Source organism: Mus pahari, chromosome 3, assembly GCF_900095145.1.
Source record: "Mus pahari chromosome 3, PAHARI_EIJ_v1.1, whole genome shotgun sequence".
In the NCBI taxonomy this organism is placed as follows: domain Eukaryota; kingdom Metazoa; phylum Chordata; class Mammalia; order Rodentia; family Muridae; genus Mus; species Mus pahari.
In genome coordinates this window covers 162,874,338-162,895,605 of record NC_034592.1, presented here as the reverse complement: position 1 = coordinate 162,895,605, position 21,268 = coordinate 162,874,338, and the positions used below count along the sequence as shown (strand labels likewise).

Sequence of the window (21,268 nt, the reverse complement as noted above, 5' to 3'; positions counted from 1 at the left end):
AGAGCACACTTAAAAAAAAAAAAAAAAAAAAAAAGAAAGAAATCTGCCTGCCTCTGCCTCCCAAGTGCTGGGATTAAAGGCGTGCACCACCACTACCTGGCCCTATACATCTTTTAAAATAGTCACTCACATGATACCAGATGGCACAGGCTGCCTACAAAGGCCATACTCTGGAGGGGTGGCAGAGAAAACAGTCATTGGAAAGTTGATTTGGGACAGACACTGCACTGAGACAAGATGAATTCTTCACATTTGCTCTCTAGTGTTGAAATTCCTCAATCTCTAAGGATTTTAAGAACAGGTGAACCAGGTATTGGGTCTCCCAGCACTTGGGAGGCAGAGGCAGGAAGATTTCTGAGTTCGAGGTCAGCCTGGTCTACAGAGTGAATTCCAGGACAGGTGAAATGATGTGCAAATTATATCAAGTCCATCTGCATACCAGAGTTTTAAAGTTTAACCTTGAAGATGACGACAGACTCAGAGAATCACTTCCCATACAGATTATTTTCTTAAAGCTACTTTTGGGGAGGAGGAAGCTATTGGCCAATCAGTCAGCACCAGGTGGAAGCAGGGGCTTCAAACTTGTCACCAGGGCAACATAAGGCTTGAGAAGTCTGCATTTTAAATACATGAATTCCAACGGGCTTTGGAAAAGGCTTGTGCCCATCAGTTCACACAGTAGGGTATCACAACCCCCCAGTTTGTGTCTGATGCCCCAGCTGTCTTCCAGCCGGCTGTCCACAGCTTGCATCAGTAGCTATGACATCAGCAGGCAAGAAATAAGATCTGATCTGTCTGATTCACACCATCTTAAACACAGCTGAATTATTTTTCACCATTTGCAACTGACATTGTCATATACCACTTCATTAAAGTAAGCTTCAGAGTGTAAGTGGGTTCCTATTATTTATTGCTTACAAACCAAAGAAATTTTGTTCTTGTGGTATTTGAAAAAATATATCACATTAAAGGTTCTGTGATTCCCACAGAATGGTAAGAAATTATCTGTGCTGGCTCCAAAAGCACAAAGGCCCACCCCTCTCCCTGAATGAGTTCTAGAGTGTATTGTGGTATAACCAGATTGACTGTTGACTGCATCTTTATACCATTACTAGGTGAGTCATATAGACTGTGGTGTCGTTCTCAGGTCTCATGACCATGAGGTGAATCAAGGGCAGAAATAGCATTCTCTCATTCAGGTGACATTGAACCTGAGTGTTCCTTGAGTCCTCTCTTCCCTGGACCTCAGGAGGAAGGTATCCCAGCTCGGAAGTGCAGGGTTGTGCTCTTCAGTGCTACAGAAAACTAGGGTTTCCTCATGTGCCTGAGACACCGCTGTCACAGCAGCATGACCATGTCTTGCTTGAGTCAACTACTTACCTCTTGGTCCAGGATCTCCTAGTTCCCCAGTGGGACCACGGTAGCCAGGGGGACCCCGAGCACCAGGGTGGCCAATGGAGCCTGGAGGACCTGGAGGGCCTGGGGGGCCAGCTGGACCAGGCCTGCCGATGGAGCCTGGTGCTAAGGGCTTCCTCAGGTGTGCAGCCAACTGTGCAATTTGCTCTTTTGGAAAACAGAGTGCCAAGTACATACTTCAGAGAGGATTACCAAAACATCTTCATGCAAAGTATAACAAAGCCAGCTCTCTGTCAGAAGGGTATTTCATTGACTAACCAAAAATGATGATTTTATCTGCTCTAGAGTCTCCTGCCAGGAGACAGGAGGGTCCCTTCTCTTGGACTACCTCACATGCTGGAATAGAAGTTCAAAGCCACTCAAGAAAGTGTCCCTTCTAGCCAAAGGGCACAGTGGTTTCTTCCTTGTGTCTTTGTTTTTCGAGATAGGGTTTCTCTGTGTACCCCTGGCTGTCCTGGAACTCACTCTGTAGACTAGGCTGGCCTCAAACTCAGGGATGCACCTCTCAAGTACAGGGATTAAAGGCATGCACCACCACCACCCGGGTTTTTCCTCAGTAGTTAGTTGGGGCTCCTCTGAGTACTTTGCACTGTGTTAAGCACTGGAGAGAGGGTAGCCCTCCTTGAGATCAGAGGACAGGTAAGGTAGGGATGACAGAAGGTCAGAGCTGTGGGAGAGGCAGGGTATGCACAGGAGACTCACCACTGATCATCCCGCCGCATAGCTCCCTGATCCGCTGTTCACTGGCTTCCTTGCCCTGAAATTCACCCAGGTTCAATCAGCAGGTGGGGCAGTGCACCAGTGGCTCTGACCTACCTACCCAGCACCTCACTCCCAAAACAACTGATATTTCACAAACAAAACAAAAACAACACCCTAACATGATCTAAGTCTGGCACAAGTCCAAAACCCACAACACGAGAGAAAGAAAAAGCTACGCACCGGAACTCCAGGCTTCCCAGTGATGCCTGGGACACCCTGCACACCTTGGAGGCCCAGTGGACCTGGGGGACCAGGTACACCCTGGACTCCACTGGTGCCATTGGGGCCCTGGATGCCTTTGGGGCCCAGTTCCCCTCGGCTGCCAGACTGCAGAAAAACAAGAGGAAGGGAATCAAAGAGTGAGCCCTCCTTGGTTGGGCAGGCCTCAGGAATGAGTGGCCACCACATATCTAGACAGCACCTTGCAGAGGTGGATGGGAGCCTGTGGGCTCCTTGGATAAGTTGTCAAAGTATCTGGGATGTACTCACCTCTCCTTTTTGTCCAACGGGGCCATTAGGACCCTGTGAAGAGGAGGTGCATGCATCAACTACGGGGTGTGTGGAAGTAGCTCTGAAAGCTGATCTAGCACATGGTCAGTGGAAGACAATACTCGCATGCCTCACACACGAACACACTGCCAAGGGTGTTCGCCCCTCTCGCCTACCAATGCAGTTTTCATACCTCTTTCCCCTGAAATCTGACCTCAAGTGGCTGCACGGAACTTGCTCTTACACCTGAGTCTGTCTCACTTCCAGTCTCTTCACTGTGGCATTATAAATGCTGAGTAAAACACCTCTGCCCCGTGACTCTGGGTCTTTCCCTAGCTGGGGCCTCATCATTTCGATCAGCCCCAAGTGTATAAGTGGATTGATTGGGCCCTGCTCAGTACTGTGAGCTATCTGCAGTGAAGGAAGGAAAGGACAGATGGTGAAGTCCCCACTGGCTCACCATTTTGGTAACTAGCACCACATGGATGTTTGTAGCTGGCAGGGGCTCTGTCCCACACAGCCCCTCCCTACCAATCCATCAATTTAAGGGTGATCAGGTGGGGCTGATTCTAAGGCTCTGTCAAGAATTTGCCAAGATAAAGAACAATCAACTGTGATTATTTGCATTAAAGGTGTAAGAGGTTTACAGTGGCCAATGATTGCTACCTAAAAGCAAGATCACTGGAGTTAGGCTAGCTCTGTGCCACTTGGACAAAAAGGAAACACATCACTGCAGAACTGAAATTCCTGGTCACCTTGAAGCCAGAAAGGGCTTCCCATAGGAGACCCAAGGACTCAGTCAGGGTTCTGCTTTATAATAGGCCCAGGTTCCAGCTCTGTAAAAGTGAGGCTTTCTCTGCTTAGACCTCAGCAGTGGCTGATTCAAGCAAGGTGACCTTCCTAGACAGAAAGTGACAAGGTTCCCAGAGTCCTACACCTCATCAGGGAACCACCCTGCCTGTGTCTCTTGGACCTCACTCTCCCTTATTACAAAATGAGATGCCAAGGCCTGGGCACATGGTGGGTGTTGGTCATACCTTACCCATCATCCTTAGACACTGCATCAATGGGACAGTTACCACCCAAACTGACCAGCTGGCTCTCAGTTCGCTGTAAGGGCCTCAGCCATACTCACCAGCTCGCCTTTGTCCCCTGGAAGACCATCGGAACCTGCAATGCCCTGGGGATGACACACTAATGTCACCAATGGCTCCTCCCCACCTGAAGCCACTTGTCTACTTCTTACTGATCCCAAGACTGAAGCCAGAGTCCAGGCCAGGATCCTGCACTAGATGGAGCTCCCAAAGCAACACAAAACCCTCAGAGCCACTGTCCACGAAGACTACAGAACTGAAGTCACTTGTTTGTGCCACGAGGCTTTCCTGCTAGTAGCACCCTGATGATTGGATTGAGAAGCCCTGGATCACTCAGAGCGGAGGAAGCAGTCCCTGTGAGGACGGGCAGCAGCAGCCACAGTCCACCCTCTGAGCTGTTTCAGGAAGGAAAGGGCTTCAGAGAGAAGCCACACAGCTCCAACCTACTTTTACAACATAAGTCTTAGAGTCCAGACTTCACCCCTTTTACAAAGCCAGCTTCCCTAATCAGTGGTTGCTTTTTTTCACCCAGGCCATATAGTGATCATCTGGACAACTACTTATTGTAGAGAGAATCTCTTATAAGTATCACCTGTCAATAAAAAAGCCAATGGCCAGTGAGCTGGGGCAGCAAATAGGAGGTGTGACACCTCAGGGAGAGAGAGGATTCTGGGAAAGAGTATAAAGGGGAGATTGAGGAGATTTTGTGTGTGTGTGTGTGTGTGTGTGTGTGTGTGTGTGTGTGTGTGTGTGTGTGTGTGTGAGAGAGAGAGAGAGAGAGAGAGAGACAGAGACAGAGACAGAGACAGAGACAGAGACAGAGAGACACAGAGAGACAGAGAGCGAGCGCTGCTCTTGTAGAGAACCTGGGTTTGGTTCCCAGCATTGCATCAGGCAGCTCACATCCATCTATAACTCTAGTTCCAGGGATGGACTGACATTCCCTCTGACATCCTTTGGCACATATGGTACACATACATCCATGTGGGCAAGATTATACATAAGATTAAAATAAATCTTTTTTATAAAAAAGAAAAGTAAATAAGAAAGTAAAGGCAAGAGCTATCCAGAGAAAGCCAGTAAAGCGTCCCCCCTGCTGGACTGGGGCAGACAAGGCAAGCATTTCCCTCTACCAGCTTAGAGTCCTCAGAGCTACTGGCAAAGTCCCTAACCCCTGGAATTTCCTGCCTAGAGGCTAATAAAGCACCCACTGTCCCTGCAGTGTGGTGCTGGTTTCTGTGGTTCCCTGTGTCTGTACAGGTACCCTAGAGCCTACAATGGCTGCATGCACACATTTAAAGAGCGCTTTGTCCTTGCCAAGTGGGGATCAAGAAATCAATCACACAGCCTGTAAAGATCTGGTCTAGGCCCAGAGCAGACCCCCAGACTCCTTCCAGGGGACCCCAGGCCTTATCTACTAACCACTGAGGACCTAAGTCATAACTCTCTGGATCCTGTCCCTGCAGAATGCCAATGTCACTGGCTACTGCAGGACCATCAGCAGAGTCTTGGAAAGTTACAGGTTTGAAACACTGGGGTCATTCAGGTCTGAGCTCACACCCAACTGCAGCCCAGGACCTAGAGCCTCAAGTTTCCACTTCTCCCCTCACCCCAGTTACTGGTTCTTCTAGGCCTGCATGCAGGGCTTGTGATAGAGCAGTGAGGACCCTAGATCCCTTCTTGACCAAGAACACCAAGAGAATGAGCAAGAAAAGGATCAAGGGCACCTGTCCACATAGTTGGTGCCACCCACATGGAAAGGAGTGGGCTGCTGCTGGCTTGGGTCTATGTAGACTGGTTAGAGCAGGGAGGTGCAAGAGAACGACCCTTACCCGATCACCCACATCTCCCCGTAGGCCTTGGGGGCCTGGAAGGCCAGGGTCTCCTATGCTGCCTTTTTGTCCCTGTGAATTGGATAATATCCCAGTTAGTCAGCATCCAGAAGAATCCAGCCAGGAATGCTCCTTTCCCCAGCTAACCAGGGCTCAATGGCTCAAACATTACTCCAACTTTACCCACCTGAAAGCCTCGGATGCCAGGAGCCCCAGGAGGACCTTGTGGGCCAAGGGCTCCCTAAAAGACCAAGATATAAGTGGATATTGTGAGATCCAGGGAGTTCCTGCGGGCTTTAGGAGTCTTTGTGACCCAGGAAGCCCAGCTGTGCCTCCATGGGGGGGGGGGTGGCACTGAGTGGACAGTGAACAAGTCTTGAGCTATCTCTCCAAATTGCTATGTTTGGAGGCATAAGCACAGACATATTCTGGGACAATTAAGTGTGGGGAACAGATCTCAGGGCTTACATTGTCTATATCTAAATTGTCAGGTTAGCTGAGTGTCAGGTACTAATGCCCAGTGCCTTCTACAAGGTCTTAGAGAAGGTTGACTCCACAGGTTATAGTACAGGGAATTTCTATCTATATTTGCCAGGGTCTCAGCTGCACTGTAGCATAAAGAATCTGAGGCAAGTGTAGCCTAGCATGGCACCATTATCCCAGGGGGTGAGGGATAAAGAAGGTCAGATTTACCCATCTCCTACCATTCCCAGGCTGTGACGAATTGCTACCCCTTCCTGCCCATGAGCTATGTCTCTGTGACCTTCCCAAGGGGCTATGTCCTCCTACTCACCACTGAACCCCTGTGACCAGCCTCACCACGTTCCCCCGGAACACCAACATCTCCCTGTAAGGGAAGAAAAGGTGAGGTCAGGATCCCCTTTGACATATGTGAGAAGGGACAAGGTCTCTGTGTACATATGGAGAATGCAGAGTCCCTGTGTACACATATGGGAAGGGGACAGGGTCCACATATACACATAGAAGGAAGGGCAGAGTTCCTTTGTAGACAATGTGGGGAGAGACAGGTCTTCAGTATGCATAGGCAAGGCAGTCTCCATTTACAACAGGGAAAGGGCAGGCTCCTGTGTACACATAGGGAGGGAACAAGGTAGCCCTGCACATAAGTAGAGAGGGCAGGTTTTCCCTGGACACGCACCAGAGGGGAGGAGAAAAGGGAGGGCGAGATCCTCCTATGAACATACAGGGAAGGGCTATGGATACTCACAGGGATACCTGGCTCTCCAGAGGGACCAGCCTCGCCCAGCTCTCCGGTTCTACCCTACACAAGTGAAGAGACAGTGAGTTCTAGGTTCCCTCCATCCCCCACAGCTGTGCCTCTTCTCTCCTGGGGAAAACAGCCACTTACCGGTTCTCCCTTCTCGCCTTTGGACCCTGCTCGTCCAGGGAGCCCCTGCCAGAACAGGGATCAGGGGTCAGAGTCAAGACAGGGACCTGACCAGGTTCAGAGTTGAAGTCAAGGTCAAGTCTGGGTCAAGACTGGAGTCTGGGTTAGGGTAGTGCTAGGAGCCAGGATCAGAGCCAAGACCACTGAGCCCACAGAGGGCATGCGTGTAGAGAATGTTCACAGTGTGACTGCATAGTGTCCACAAGGGCAGTGTGCATAGGCCAGGCAGAGTGCTCCCAAAGGGTAAAGCTGACCCCAGGGGTAAAGTCTCATCAGCCTGATGCAGAGACCACGCGAGCACTCCCAGGAAGCATCCTCGGGGTGACCCCGCAGCATCCAGGGTGAACATAGGCTCATTTCCACGTGTCCCACAGGTGAGAGTACAGATAAAGTAGATCCCTGACTAGATCTAGCACCAGGGCCGTGCTAGATCCCAATAGATCCATTCCTAGGACAAATGCAGAATCTAACCGCAGAGCAACTAACCTATCTAGCTCAGGCACTCACCGGCAGCCCATTGGGACCTTTCTCTCCTGGGGCACCATTGCGACCAGCCTCTCCCTGTAAGGACAGTGAGTGGAGTAAGTATGAGGCCAAATGATGCTGAGGCCTTGGGAAGCCGAACTCCTCCACCTCCTCCCAGCAAGCATACGGCCAGGCACCGACCTTCTCACCATCAAGTCCCGGCACACCATCCTTGCCATCCTTGCCTGGCATGCCCTAAGGACAAGGGATGATGTTACGCTCTTCAGAAGAAACACCTTGTCCCTCTGAAAAACACCTTCCTTATCCTCTAAACTAAAAATGTCTCTTGAGTCCCTGACAGTGGCTGTTTTCCTGGCTAAGTGGCTACATGCCACCGTCAGAGACCTTGCAAGGGAGCGCGCAGACAGGATGCTCAGGACCCTCAGCATACGCTTGCGCACCTGACTTATCACCCTTTCTTCTCAGGAGTCAGGTAAGTCTGATCTTAGACTACCGATTTCTGTAGGGGTAAGGCAGCTGCAGAACTTCAGGCTGGAGCAAAAGGGAGATGAGAGCTACTGTGGGGTGCAGTGGTGTCTGGGGCTGCTGGGAGCTGGTAAGTGCTACTGTAGATTTCTGGGAACTGCTGGAGATATTGGAAACTGCTGGAGAGGCTGTGGGTTTCTGGGGCTGCTTGAGTAGTTGATGGGTACTGTTGGAAGTACTGAAGTAGCTGGTGGGTACTGGGGCTGCTAGGTGCCGTTGTAGGTTTCTAGAAGTTTCTGGGAGCTGATGAGAGTGCTGGGGTTTCTGGGAGCTGAAGAATCCCAGGAGGCTTGAATGGCAAGGAGACACTGGAAGGATAGACTATATACAACACAGGCACTTTTGAAAAGGGTCCCTGACCTATCAAAGGTCACACAGCTATGAAGCAGGGCCCTGAGAATGGAAGGGACTATGGAAGGAGAACCTAAGGAGAATAGTTAAAGATGGCGATAGCTCAGCCAAGAGGAGTAGCAACGCTGGGGGCAGTTTGTGTGGCCACAACACAACGCTTGACCCCGCATATGTCCGAGATACTCACTGGTTCTCCGCCTGGCCCAGCCACTCCAGGGATTCCTTTGGGACCGGGCCTACCCTAAAGGAAACATGGGACAGAAGCTGCTGAAGTTGAGACCCCAAGAAACATCTCATCCTGCCTGTCCCCACAGGCTCAGCCACACAGGCCCAGCTTTTGGTACATCAGGTATACTGTGCTTTCCCTAGGGAGTGTCACGGCTCATCCCAACCCGTAGAGATAGGCTCCATCACCAGGGCCTCCTGAAGCACAGGGCAATCTAGGAGTTGTGGACACTGTAGCACTGCTCAGCCACTGGTCTTGGGTGGGGAAGAAGAGGTTTGGAAGCTGCCAGAGGCAAATGTTTGGAGGTAGCCAGTTCTGTTCAGGAGAAACCTGGGCGTCTACTTAGCTCCTGTCCCCGTGCCTCGCTCCAGAGCCTCCATCTGTAGCAGGGCAGTCTGAGACAGTGAAGTGCAGGAAGGAAATGTCTGCCTAGCACCCAGGGTTGGCAATGGGTGTCAGCCTACTCTGGGGCTAGACTAGAGCCAGGAATTGAGCTCCGTGGCCCATTCCCCAGCCTCTGCTCAGAGCTCTTCACTGCTGAATGCTCTGGAGGGGCCCAGAATCTTCCATGTGAGCTTTGGTGTTTGTAGGGGTCAGGGACAGGGCCTAAACCCTTCAGATCCAGGCCTCATTTCTAGCAGCTTATACCCCTTCCAGGATTGAGTATAGCATAGAGAGCCGTCATACCCCTGGCAGGGGCCCTCTAAGTATCCTCTACCCCTAGCCACAGAAGTTAGATTAGGCTCTTCATAGAAAGATACAGAGAACCAAGCTCCTTCTCACTTACCACGTCACCCTTAGGGCCACGGAATCCTTCTGGTCCCCTTTCACCCCTGTCACCCTAAAAAATAAGGGAGTAGGGACAGGGTTAACAACACAGAGAAGGCAGGAAAGCTGTGGGTCTTGCCTGAAGGCCTCCCCAGGTTTTGCCTGGCTTAGCTCTCTAGACCTGGTCACAGTCAGCCTCCTGCTGCAGAAGGTCACATGGGACAGTGACATGCCACCACTGCCCCTAGCCCATATCTAGACAACATAGGAGGCAGATTTCCCATGCAGGTTGGATGCCCCACACTCCAGCTGTCTGTCATCAGCATGCCACATTGTCCCGAATTACTTCTCGTGTGCCCTGGACCTCACGGATAAACCACGCCTTGCTATGTCCCGAGTCTCCTGTGTATCTATGAACAGCTCATCCTGGGACAGAGTAGGGGCAGCCCAGTGGGACAAAGGGTGGCATGTCTGTGAACCAGCAGCAGGATGGTAAAGTCAAGGGGTCAGAGGGTCTAGGCTGGTGTGAAGTCTACCTACCAGCCTAGATACATACATACCACTTTCCCAGGTGCTCCTGGGATCCCTGGGGGGCCCCGAAACCCAATGGGACCCTGTAAAGGAGAGACGGCATATGAAGTCCACCCATAGGAACAGACACCCAGAGGGAGGCTGCAATACAGCCTCAAGTTGCCAGCCAGGAAGAGCTTTTGTGATGCTGACTGCTTAGACTCTTATCTTGAGCCTGAGCAGAGTTGGGGTTTGAACCATTCCAGACAACCAACGGCCAGGGCTGACCTCCGTGGACCCAAAGCCCCCCATGGAGGCGACAGCACTTACCCGGTCCCCAGGAGGCCCGAGTGGCCCTGGAAGTCCTCGTAATCCTCGTGGGCCCTGAGAGGACAGAACCAGAGCTACAGGGACCAGACAACATGTCTACCTGAACAGCACCCTAAGCCTGGCCTCTGAGTCCCCCAAGGCTTTATCATCGTCCCTAAAAGTGCCTGACATCAGCTGAGGCTTCTGGAGGGAGCAACACTAGCCTTGGCATCAGCCTGGATGTGACCCTCTCACAAGAGCTGGTTAACTGTCCCTCAAGTCTAAATCATCAAAGGGGCCTCCACCTTACCACCCTGGTCCCTCCCTAGCCTCACCTGTAGCCCCACGGTGCCTGGGATTCCAGGAGGCCCAGGGGGGCCAGGATTACCCTACAACAGAAAAAGCAGTAGTCAGACAGTTCACCTTAGTTCTAGCATCCTTCCACTGCCCACTGGTCCCTCCCATGAGCCTGAGCCACGATAGGCACCTCTCCTACTTTAGAACTGGGCCAAGGAGGTTGAATGAGGTAGGGGATACTTGCCTATAACTGTGAAAAGGCAACGTAAATTATGGTGACTTCACCATTGCCTGGGAGGGTCAGGGGTCTCTGCCCAAGCAAGTCTTCCTAGGCATCTCCTCCGGGTCAAATGGGGAAGCGTCTACCCTACACCCGGCAGTCTGTGCATCCAGTCTGGACCAGGGGAAGCGCCTACCCTACACCCGGCAGTCTGTGCATCCAGTCTGGACCAGGGGAAGCATCTACCCTACACCCGGCAGTCTGTGCATCCAGTCTGGACTCAGCCACTCTGCCACCCAGACTGCTTCCCAGCATGCAGTAAGGACAGGCAGGGGCCTTCTAGGACAGTGGCCGCTGGATGAGACTGGCAGAGGCTTTAGACCCTCAACATCCCAGAAGCTTCCATGTGAGGTCAGACAGGGGAGTGAGGGATCTGTTTACACAAAAGGTTCCAGGTCACCCAGCTCTGCCTAGCTAGGCCCTACTGAGGAAATAGCAGCAGCAGGTACCTGTCCAGAACAATCACATGAGGTTCCAGGCCCTTCCCCCAGCCACCACCCTTACCATGATTGCCGGTTTTTAGGTCAGTTAACCACACGTGGACAGCGTTGTTTTTTGTTTTTTTGTTTTTTTTACCTTCTCACCATCTTTGCCAACTTCTCCTTGTTCCCCTTTGTAGCCAGTAGGCCCCTGAAAACAAACACAGAAGTCACTGTCCCCAGACCCACGCATGCTCAAACCCCCTCCCCACCCCCTCATCTACCTATGCAGAACCAAGGTCTGTGCATCCGGTTAGTGAGAACAGCAGCATGCCATTCAGAGTCCAAGGCCAGGAACAGACAAGGAAACTGAGGCCTGAGAGGGTCTGTGTCTATGCTTCCCAGGGGCCTCAGGAAGAATAGGGTTAGGATCAGCCCTGTCTCCTCTCTGTCTCTGCCTCCCCTGATATCTTAGGCTAGGCCTAGCCTGGTCACAGCAGCTTCCAGTGTGTCACTGGGGTAGAGAAGTCAGGATGAGTTGATGGACAACTCTGTTCCCCTCTAACAATACTGAATCTAGGCTCAGACTCTGAAAAAGCTCTAAGTGCATAGCCTGTGGGGACCCAATGGCCCCTGTCAGTGGAGATATGCTCAGCCTATCACCAATAGCTGCCGGCTCACCTTGAACCCCGGCATTCCTGGGGGTCCCGGAGGGCCTGGAGGGCAGATGGTGGGACACTGTTGAAAAAGCAGAAGGATCAGACCCTTCCAAGACAAATGAGGCAAGATCCTGAGAGAGACCAGCAGTAGGGAGTGGGGGGAGAACCGAGAAGTACCATCTCTCCAGTGATGAAGACAAGCCTGAACTGGGCCCCATTCAGTGGTGGGCATGAGGTGAAGTGACTGTGACTGCGAAGAGCTGGATGGCTGCCAGTCACCTTCCCCACACAGCACAGCCTTCTGTACAGACAGGCTCAGCCTCAAAGCAGCTATTTACATACCTCTGCGACTCAACAAAGGGCCCTTCATCTTGTGACCACCAGGCACCTGGTGGCTGTTGGGAGGAACACTACATGAACTCAACGTAAGGTGTTACACTCTGGTCTGATGGCATACGCCACGCCACACACCAGGAAACTGATGGTGATTTCTAGCTCGCTTCACACTGAACTGACCAGGTAGAGCCTGGGTGCATAGCGGAACTATCAACTTCTACCCACCAGCCCATCCCAGAGGCTCATTTAGAAGAAGCCTACTTTCCCCTTCTAGAGCAAATGCCAAGGATGCTGGATAAGGGTGAAGAGATGCGGACAGATGACCACCAGTGTTAAATGAAACTGCATCCAGACAGGGATGGAACCAGACACAAACTCTCTCTTGGGAACTAGAAACCTTCTGCAACAGACATGGCCTGTGAGTCACCCAGTGCAGTGGCTACTTAGCACCTACACTGACAGCAGCTAAGAGGTGACTCTGCAGGAAGCAGAGTTGCCACCTGAGGGATCTGTACTGATCTGGTGTCAGCTTCCTGAGGCTAGTAGCTTTATTAGGGACAATGCAGATGTAGGCAGTGTGGCCAGGCTTGTGCCTGGAACCGTCTGCAGTGCTCAGAGCTCCTCTCAGACCTTCTTGCTGAGCAAGCAGGTCCTGCTAGGAATAGAAATGCTGTCTTGGAAGATACCCCCACACCCCCATACCCACACTCCTTCACCTTTGCCATGCAGTGGCCTCAGGCAAGGCTTGTTCTCCAAAGCAGAGACATCCCGTCACCACCACAAATGCATACCTGCAGATCAGTAGCACCTTCAGGGAGGACTCCAGGGTTTCCCTTCAACATACAAAGAGAAAGCTGGTGTGTATCCACCCTCCTACACTTTGTTCTTGACTTTAATCTAATAGGGGGCTTGAAATCCCCAATCCTATCTCCCTCCCCAGTGACCAGTGCAAGGTACTGCGGACCCATCTGTGGTGTAGGTGACAACAGAAATCATCTATCCCTGGGGCAAGGTGACCTGGAATGCTATAGCAGTTCCTGTCTCCCACCTGCTTCTGGGGAATGGCACGGAGCCTGGGCAGGGATTAGGGTGGGGCCCAGCCCAGTTAGTCTAGGATGTCTGACAAAGTCTCCTCTCCAGTACTTACAGGAGGTCCAGGAGGTCCAGGGGGGCCAGGCAGTCCTGGAAGTCCAGAGGGTCCCTACAGAGGATTCATGACTCAGAATAGAGCTTGCCCACTGAGTGAGGTCACCAGCTTCCCCCCAAATGGAGGACACTACAGCTCCCTTTAATGCTCCCTGGAAGAAGCCATGCTGGTATCTGTCTGTCTGCCACCCTGAGTCATGGGCGGCTCTCTGCCTGGGCTTTAGTCAGTGCCCACCAGGTCAGGGGGTTGGGGTTCAGGGGGGGAAGAGTGAGGAGACAGTGTACAGGAAGAGGGAAGGGATAGGGAGGAGGAAGAGGAGGAGGAGGAGGAGGAGGAGGAAGAAGAGGAGGAAGAGGAGGAGGAGGACAAGGAGGAGTAACAGGGCGCCTCTGGTTAAGTGTGGGGACCATATGCACCCATGCACCCCTGCAGTGGAGGTACAGGGAGTAGTCACTCACCGGGGGGCCACGTAGACCAATCCCACCTGGGAGGCCACTCACTCCTGCCTCTCCCTGGAGGAGGTAAAAAAGAGGGAGATGGGCAACCTGTGATCCTGAATGGGGGAATCCCGCCAGCGCCATCTGCCCTTTGAAAAGCCATATGTGAGTAGGCAGATGTCCCCTCAAAAGACCACTCCGCCACGATCTGGGCTATCCCAGAGAAAATGGGCTTCAGTGAGAGCTGCTCTGGGAACGAATATGCTTGGGAGGGGCCAGAGGGTGGTAAATACTCACAGGAGGTCCAGGGAGGCCCTTGCCCTGCAAAGCCAAGAATAAGGTCAGAACATAGGTGGGTCCTAACACACACAAGGCATGGTGGGTAGGGGTTCAGGGAAAGTGAGGTACCTGATTTAGGTACCCCCCCAGTAACACAGAGGTCATAGCCCAGATAAAGCTCCAGGAGTCCAGGCCAGAATGCAGGACATAGGAGAAGCTACAAGGAACCTCAGGTATGCCACGCCACCATAAAAACTCCACGGGGAGGAGAGGATGGTACTCACCCCAAGTCCTGGTGGCCCTGGGGGTCCTAGACTTCCCTGGAAAGGAAAACAAGGTCAGAGAACACAGGGAAGAAACTCTGGCCTTTGCTTGCACTTTCTTTCCTTTGGAGCCTAAATCATAACTCTGTCAAGAGGGGGATCATGGAGAGAAACCTCTATAGAGAACAGAGGCCATGCAAGATTCTGCTGTCCTAGAAACCTGCGTGAGTGTGGAGGAAAAGCATGGGCCAAGAAAGTTGCTAGTGGGTGGGCAGAACCAACAGGAGGGGGGGGGCAAGACAGAAGGGTAGGCATGAGCCATAGAGTTAGGGACCCCAGCCTGCCTTCCGGGAAGCTGTGCCAACACTAGCCTACAAAGGTTCACGAGACTTCAGGCCTCGGTTTATGTGAGAAAACGACCCGCTTGGTAGACAGGTCTGAAATGATTGGCTTACCAAGAAGTGGGTACATGCTGGTCCTTACACTGTAGTCACAGTGTCTGTCCCCCAGACAGCCTGGGCCCCGCCCACCCCAGGCTAAGCAAGTAGCAGCCCAGCTGGCCACCAACTAGCTGCTTTCATTCGGGTGTTCCCTTGCTTGCTCTGTCCTTGTGCCCCGGCCACCCCTCTTGCTCTCTGGGGTGCTCTGTGCTCACAACCACCTCTCCTGAGGTGAGGGAGACAGCTCTGCCCTCAGGAACAGTGGGAAGAGAGAGCCAGTTTGCTAGGGAACGAGGGATTCAGTGAAGATGGTTAGACTCAGGGATGTGAAGTGGCTCCTCCCATGCTGAGAGGTGGAACACCTGTGCTCCCATCACCGCCACACAGCTCTGCCTGCTTGAATGCCAAGATGATGCCGACCAGGTGTAGCTGTGGGGCTTCTGGGGAGGAGGACCCAGGGGCTGTGCACTCAGCATCCCCCCACCCCCCCAAAGTGGAACAATGGGACAGGGCCCAACAAGTACAGTCATGGACACCATCCACAGAATTCCTACCCTGATGGCCTTGTGAGCCACCTGGGAACCTAACCTTGGGACAGCAGCTATTGGAATTAAGACACTTACCCGTTCTCCAGGGGCACCTTTGGGTCCTGCGGGCCCATCCCTCCCTGTCAGACCCTGGAGAGGGAGACAGAGGGTGAGCTCAAGAAGCCACCAAATGAGAAGCACATGCCATACCACAGGAAGAATGAGCCACAGACTCTTAACTATGAACCCAGAGACACAGACTGGTACACACACACACACACACACACACACACACACACACACACACACACACATGGTGCACCCAAAGGTCTGGGAGTGGGTGAGACCAGCACGATGAAAATCTGCTACCCAGTCCCATGATGACTAAACATGGGTCCAGCAGCTCAGTCCTAAATCCTGCTGGCCAGTGCCCGAGCCAGCACCTTGACAATACCGCTATCCATCAAGGCATCAGGGGGCTCGGAGGGACACCGGTGTGGCCAGCATGAGGCAGGAAGCCTGACAATGGGCCCTTGTTCTTGGATCAGCAAGAGCTGATGGGGCTGCAGACTACAGGAAACTGGTTCTGTCTCAGCCAGAAGCTGGCAGAGTCTGGGATGAAGGCCAGAGACCCCATTGGGAACTCCTGCAACTTCTGTCAAGACACAGTTTCCTGCCTGAATAAGCTGAGCTGCAGGACAGCAGGGAAAGCCCGACCCTTGTCTGGGCTGGGACAGGGGTGAGGTGAGGCAGGGACGAAGGAGGGGGGTACACTCACATCTACACCAGGCAGTCCTGGCAGTCCTGCCTCTCCCGGCTTCCCCGGCTTCCCTGAGGTCCCTTTGGGTCCCTGGGTGGGAGGAAAGGACAGAGTTATGCATCAGGTATCAGGCTCTAGGCTTAGCCCCCGTCATGGAAGATAAGTGCTCTCCATGTTGAGTACCAGCCAGCCGTGGTTGATGGCTCCTCACCCTGCCACTCTCCTGGAACCCTGGAAGACTGCCCCAGTCCCATCAACTGGATGGTCACCAAACAGCATTCCAGCAAAAGACCAACAGGTTTACCGCACAGGAATGTCAGTGGCTGAGCCAAGGTGTGGGGCCCACACAGGCACAGTGGGGAGATGCTATAGAGCTCCACTATCTCTTCTCTGGCTTGTCTGAACACTGGCACAAAGAGCTTCCCATAGGCTCCCCTCCTGCCCACTTCCAGGCTATGCTCTCAGGCCTCTCCTAGGGCAACACAGGCCCTCAGCAGTGAGGACGGGTCTACCCCTCCCCTTTCCAACCAGGGACACTTACTGGAAGGCCAGGCAGACCTGGAGGGCCAGCTTCTCCCTGGGGAAATGAAAGTGAGCAAATATAAGCCCTAAAAACAGGAACCCACACCCTAGAGCTGGGCCATTCTCCAATCCAGCCCTCAAAGCTGGGCCCCTGGAGACATTGTGGGGGTCCCCAGATCCTCTCATCTATACCCGGGGAACTCTCCTCTGCAAGCTAGCCAGGGATGGGGTGAGCTAGAAATCGGCTCAGCCACACAGCATTTGGGGATCATCCAGGAACACAGTGACACAGTAGCCTCCAAGAGAGACTCCGTATGGTCCCTCTGTACCGACCTAAGAGCTTTATAGAGCGGCTGTGGCTAGCTGAGCAGCCTCTTGACTCTATTTGTGAGCACTTCCTCATCCATTCTCCAGAAAGGTGGCCCACCAGCCGTACCCTCCACGGACACCTGCCGGTGGGTGAAACTTTCATATGAAACTTTAAGAGCCTCAGAGTCTGGACGCTCAGCTACAGCAGAGGGTAAGGTCCTGGGCCACCCAGGTCCAACATGGTGGCCCAGGAGGGGTGTGAGGGAGCCTGCTGCCATTACAGTTGAGCTAGGTTCTGGGACTCGTGGGAGTCTGAGAAGAGCTCAGGGCATTCATTCTTAGTGCAGGTTCCCATAGCCCTCTATGGAGTTCCTAGGTGAACACATGAGTGACTGGAAGCTGGCCCCATGAGAAGAAGCCTTCCAATTCAGATGATGGGACAGGGTGTGGCGGAGCTGCAAGACTTCAGCTACCCCCCGCCCCCGCGTGCAATGTTTCGACCATAACTGGATGGATGGTACACCCCAAAGACACCATCTCTGAGGTCAAGCTGGATGCCATCCCTCCCAGACTGGCTCTATTCTCAGCCCCAGGAAGACACACAGGTCTCCAGAATCACACGTCACACACCCCTGAAATAGAGGAGCGCATGGGTCTCGGGGCTCAAACTTCTAGCTCAAGGACCACCCTGTCATCTGTACCCCAGAATCTGCCTCAAAGAGGAACGAGGTCCTGTGAGCTCCCCTGGGGTATCCTGTGTGGTCACAAGGCCAGGAGTCTCAGGGCACCTTCCCCATTCCTCTCCCAACTCACATCAATGCCATCCTTGCCGGGTTTTCCAGGAGGCCCTTGGGGACCAGGGGGTCCTCGAGGTCCCACTTTCTGAAATTGAGATAAGTTATTAGGTAGGCCTCTTTTCCAACATGTCAGCCCTTCTGTCCCATCTTCCCCAGCCCAAGAAACTCTGGGTCCTGTGACAGTGGCCCATGATCCTCCTCCCTGCCTGCCTTAAAAAACCCCAAAGTCTCCTGCCCTGGAGCCTGGAGCCAAGGCAGTTTATCCTCCGCGCCAGGAGTGGCTGTGCTGCGGCCCCGCAGGGAGTCTCCAGGAACAAAGGCAACATTGTGTGTTCTGAGCGTGGTGGCAGCGGCCTGACCGGGTTGGGTGAAGACAAATGGAAGTCTAGGATCATGGCTGACATGTCCTGGCGTCCGTGGGGCTCAGCTGCATCACCAGAACTCGCCAGCCGGAGAGAGGCGGTGAAGAGACTACCACAGACGTCCTCGAGGGTCCTTGGCGGCGGGACTCAGGTGTTGGCCCAAGGGACTCGAGTTGTCCCAGGCTGTTCGGTTCGACGTCCGGCCCAATTCCCGACCCCATAAGCACCCGCGGGCCCGCGCTCACCTGCGCGGAGGTGGCCGTCAGGAGCTGCCCCAGCAGCAGCAGGGCTAAGGCAGGCGCTCTGGTCATGGCTGGCAGGCGCTCTGAGCGGCTGGCGCCGAGCGGCCGGCAGCAGGGTGGGGAGAGGGGCTGGGGGCGGCGCGAGGCCGTGCGCCCCGCCCTGTCCCGCCCCACCCGCGCACAAGCCCCTCATTCAGCCGGGCCCACCTGAGCCGGCGGGGCGCCGCGTGGGCTGGAAAGAAAAAACCCAGCAACATTTTCTGGCCCTACTCTTGAGTTAAAATTATCCCAGGACCGCGCGTTACACACGCACCTTTCAGCGCACAAGAAAGACTCTTTTCTCTCCCACTCCTCTCCTGGAAGAACCCACACAGTGAAGGACATCTTTTAAGAACTGCAAAGGGCACACCCAAGCCGCCCAAATCCTAGGAGGATCCCTGTGGGTAGATCTCCCTTTCCAAAGCCTACCATGGTAAGGATTCTGTAGACAGTTCAGCACTTCTTGCTAGCCACCCCGGCCCTTTCTCTAGAGCTTAGAACCAGGTTCTGGTGCGGGTGGTATTGGATGGCTCTTTTCAGCCACCACTGGAAAGCCTCTTACACGGCACCCTGTGACCCAGGAGGGAGCAAGATGAACTGGAAGAGTTAAGAAGCAGCCTGAAGTTCAAGGCTGCGGGAGGAGATAAGGACCCAATGTTAAGTCCTGGAAGCAGGCCTTCAGTAATCTCCCTTATCTTTCTTCCGATTATTTTACTAGATTATATGAATGTTTTCCTGCATAACGATGTGCATGCCTGGTGCCCAGAAGTCAGAAAGATGGTTATGAACCTCCAGGTGGATGCTGGGTATTAAATATGGGTCCTCTACAAAAGTAACAAGTGCTTTTAACTAGCTCATCTAACGCCCTAGCAACTAACAAAGGGGGCTGATCTAACAAAGGGGGCTGATCACCTGAGGCTGCAGGATCCCAGCCTGCCTGACCTTTCTGCAATTCTGAGCTTCCAGGACATGGTAAAAGTTTCATATCTGCAGGTAGGGATCACATGACAGGAGTTAACACCAATAGGATGGATAAGGGTAAGGGTGTGGTTATAAGCAAAATGGCCCCAATGGAATGCTTTGGCTTTCACCTGCCGGTGAGGTAATAGGAGATTCTCACTCCACTACCAAGCACTGGCTACCTGCTCAGCTCTGCAGCAGGTGCCTGTGAACGGACACGGGAGTGAACAGGGTGAAGCTCAGAAAGCCTTGTCCTCAAGCAGCCTGAGACACATCAAAACACCTCATCAGAAAAATGTATTGTGATAGATGAGACACAGATGGCCTTTAGAGAGGGTCTAGGGAAGAGTTAGCGCTGAGGCAGACTTGGCCTTCAGAACTCCCCCTTGCAACCTCCCACCCCCAATATCTGCAGACCTCGCAGCACCTGCCTTTGAGCTGTGCAGAACTGAATGAAGCTGTTTACCTGCTTTGGTACACGATTCTTCCTGAAGGTGAGGGTCCAAGTGAGCTAGAATGGCCAGTCATGCCTAGAGCCTCTCCTCACTTTCAAGTGTTGTATTCCCCATCCAACTGGAATCCCACGTATCTAGTCAGAGATACCTGGACACTTGGGATCAGAGGGCCCCCCGCTGAGGTTACCAGATGCCTTCTATGCATCTCAGAGCATCTGCTTCTAGGTCATGATGAAAGCCTTACCAATGAACCAAATGTCAGCTAGGGTGCCAGGGGCTCAGAGCCTCCTTGAGCTAGCCTTATGAGGGCCCTGTACCATGACCTTGTCAAGAAAGGGCACCTAGGTTCGTTCAAGTCAGGGGTAACTGTGTCTGATTGCCGCTTCATTTACACAAAGACATTTGTGTCTCCCTCCTCTCCAAGGTTTGAATTGGGGAATCAAAAGAGGAAAAAGCCAGGACAGCTAAGGGGCTGATGATCCAGCCACACACACACACACAAAGACAGGGTTTCTCTGTGTTCTCCTGGAACTTGATTGTAGGCCAGCCTTACACACACACACACACACACACACACACACACACACACACAAAGACAGGGTTTCTCTGTGTTCTCCTGGAATTTGATTGTAGGCCAGCCTTACACACACACACACACACACACACACACACACACAGAGACAGGGTTTCTCTGTGTTCTCCTGGAACTTGACTGTAGACCAGACTGACCTCAAACTCAAAGAGATTCACCTTCCTCTCCTCTTCAGGACTGGGATTAGTGCATAGCCCACAACACCCAGCTCTGGAAGGCTGTATATCCTAGGAGAGGCAAGTGTTGGGTGCTTGTGCTTGGGACCTGTTCCCAGCAAGAGCTGTGTAGACAAAATACCATGAGCGGCTCTGGCCACAATGCTCTCAACTGGGGACAAGAGAGAAGGATAGGGGTCACAGGCAACCAAACAGGACATGGGCCACACCAAAAGACAAAGTCTAAGGAGTTTATTCAGAAAAGGCCTCACTTGGCAGCAGACTAAGAAAAGAGGCCCCTCCCCCTAGACCCTTAGGGTCTGTTCACAACACGGGGCTCAGAGGGCAGTGGAGGACACAGTGAGGTAAAGAGGCTTCTGAAGGCCTTGGCCTTCCCTGAGGGCAGGGCCTCAGTCCCTCTGGTGGCCACTTCAGTGACCATTAGGGAGAGGCCAGCACTGTGGGGCACCAAGAAGAGCCAACAACAGAGCTCTGGGACAGAAACCCCCTGCAGTGGGCTGAGTACGACTGAGAGGTACCTCTAAGGCTTTGGGGGTTCAGCAGAGGCCTCAATCTTTGTCAACTCCTCTGATTTGCCCACTGAGGTTCCTGTAGTGTCAGGGTCAGGATCCTCCCCCAGGCTCTTAGAGGCAACTTGCTCTGGCTCCACCTGGCTTTCTGGGTCCTTTGGCCCCACCTGGCTTTCTGGGTCCTCTGGCTCCACCTGGCTTTCTGGGTCCTCTGGCCCCACCTGGCTTTCTGGGTCCTCTGGCCCCACCTGGCTTTCTGGGTCCTCTGGCCCCACCTGGCTTTCT

At 53.2% G+C, this 21,268-nt stretch overlaps 2 protein-coding genes across 2 annotated transcripts in view; both read right to left on the bottom strand.

Moving 5' to 3' along the window:
- Positions 1–18,350, bottom strand: part of Col9a3 (collagen type IX alpha 3 chain) — a 22,691-nt gene extending 4,341 nt beyond the window's left edge. Inside the window, exons 1-29 of the mRNA XM_021193157.2 lie at positions 18,256–18,350; positions 17,665–17,733; positions 16,562–16,597; positions 16,039–16,110; positions 15,357–15,410; positions 14,315–14,350; positions 14,049–14,072; positions 13,773–13,826; positions 13,315–13,368; positions 12,959–13,000; positions 11,854–11,910; positions 11,330–11,383; positions 10,512–10,565; positions 10,198–10,251; positions 9,918–9,971; positions 9,377–9,430; positions 8,551–8,604; positions 7,668–7,721; positions 7,509–7,562; positions 6,963–7,007; positions 6,822–6,875; positions 6,387–6,440; positions 5,781–5,834; positions 5,594–5,665; positions 3,803–3,880; positions 2,668–2,700; positions 2,359–2,505; positions 2,119–2,173; positions 1,381–1,563 (exon numbers count right to left, since the gene is read on the bottom strand). Coding sequence (XP_021048816.1) covers positions 1,381–1,563; positions 2,119–2,173; positions 2,359–2,505; positions 2,668–2,700; positions 3,803–3,880; positions 5,594–5,665; positions 5,781–5,834; positions 6,387–6,440; positions 6,822–6,875; positions 6,963–7,007; positions 7,509–7,562; positions 7,668–7,721; positions 8,551–8,604; positions 9,377–9,430; positions 9,918–9,971; positions 10,198–10,251; positions 10,512–10,565; positions 11,330–11,383; positions 11,854–11,910; positions 12,959–13,000; positions 13,315–13,368; positions 13,773–13,826; positions 14,049–14,072; positions 14,315–14,350; positions 15,357–15,410; positions 16,039–16,110; positions 16,562–16,597; positions 17,665–17,733; positions 18,256–18,321 — 1,771 coding nt within the window. The 5' untranslated portion in view covers positions 18,322–18,350. The remainder of the gene's footprint in view (positions 1–1,380; positions 1,564–2,118; positions 2,174–2,358; positions 2,506–2,667; positions 2,701–3,802; positions 3,881–5,593; positions 5,666–5,780; positions 5,835–6,386; positions 6,441–6,821; positions 6,876–6,962; positions 7,008–7,508; positions 7,563–7,667; positions 7,722–8,550; positions 8,605–9,376; positions 9,431–9,917; positions 9,972–10,197; positions 10,252–10,511; positions 10,566–11,329; positions 11,384–11,853; positions 11,911–12,958; positions 13,001–13,314; positions 13,369–13,772; positions 13,827–14,048; positions 14,073–14,314; positions 14,351–15,356; positions 15,411–16,038; positions 16,111–16,561; positions 16,598–17,664; positions 17,734–18,255) is intronic.
- Positions 18,351–20,682: 2,332 nt separating this feature from the next.
- The window catches only part of Ogfr (opioid growth factor receptor), a 6,420-nt gene continuing 5,834 nt past the window's right edge, over positions 20,683–21,268 (bottom strand). The window contains 1 exon segment of the mRNA XM_021193631.2: positions 20,683–21,268. This exon segment is cut by the window's right edge and continues 31 nt beyond it. Within this exon segment, the coding sequence (XP_021049290.1) occupies positions 20,995–21,268 (274 nt within the window). The 3' untranslated portion in view covers positions 20,683–20,994.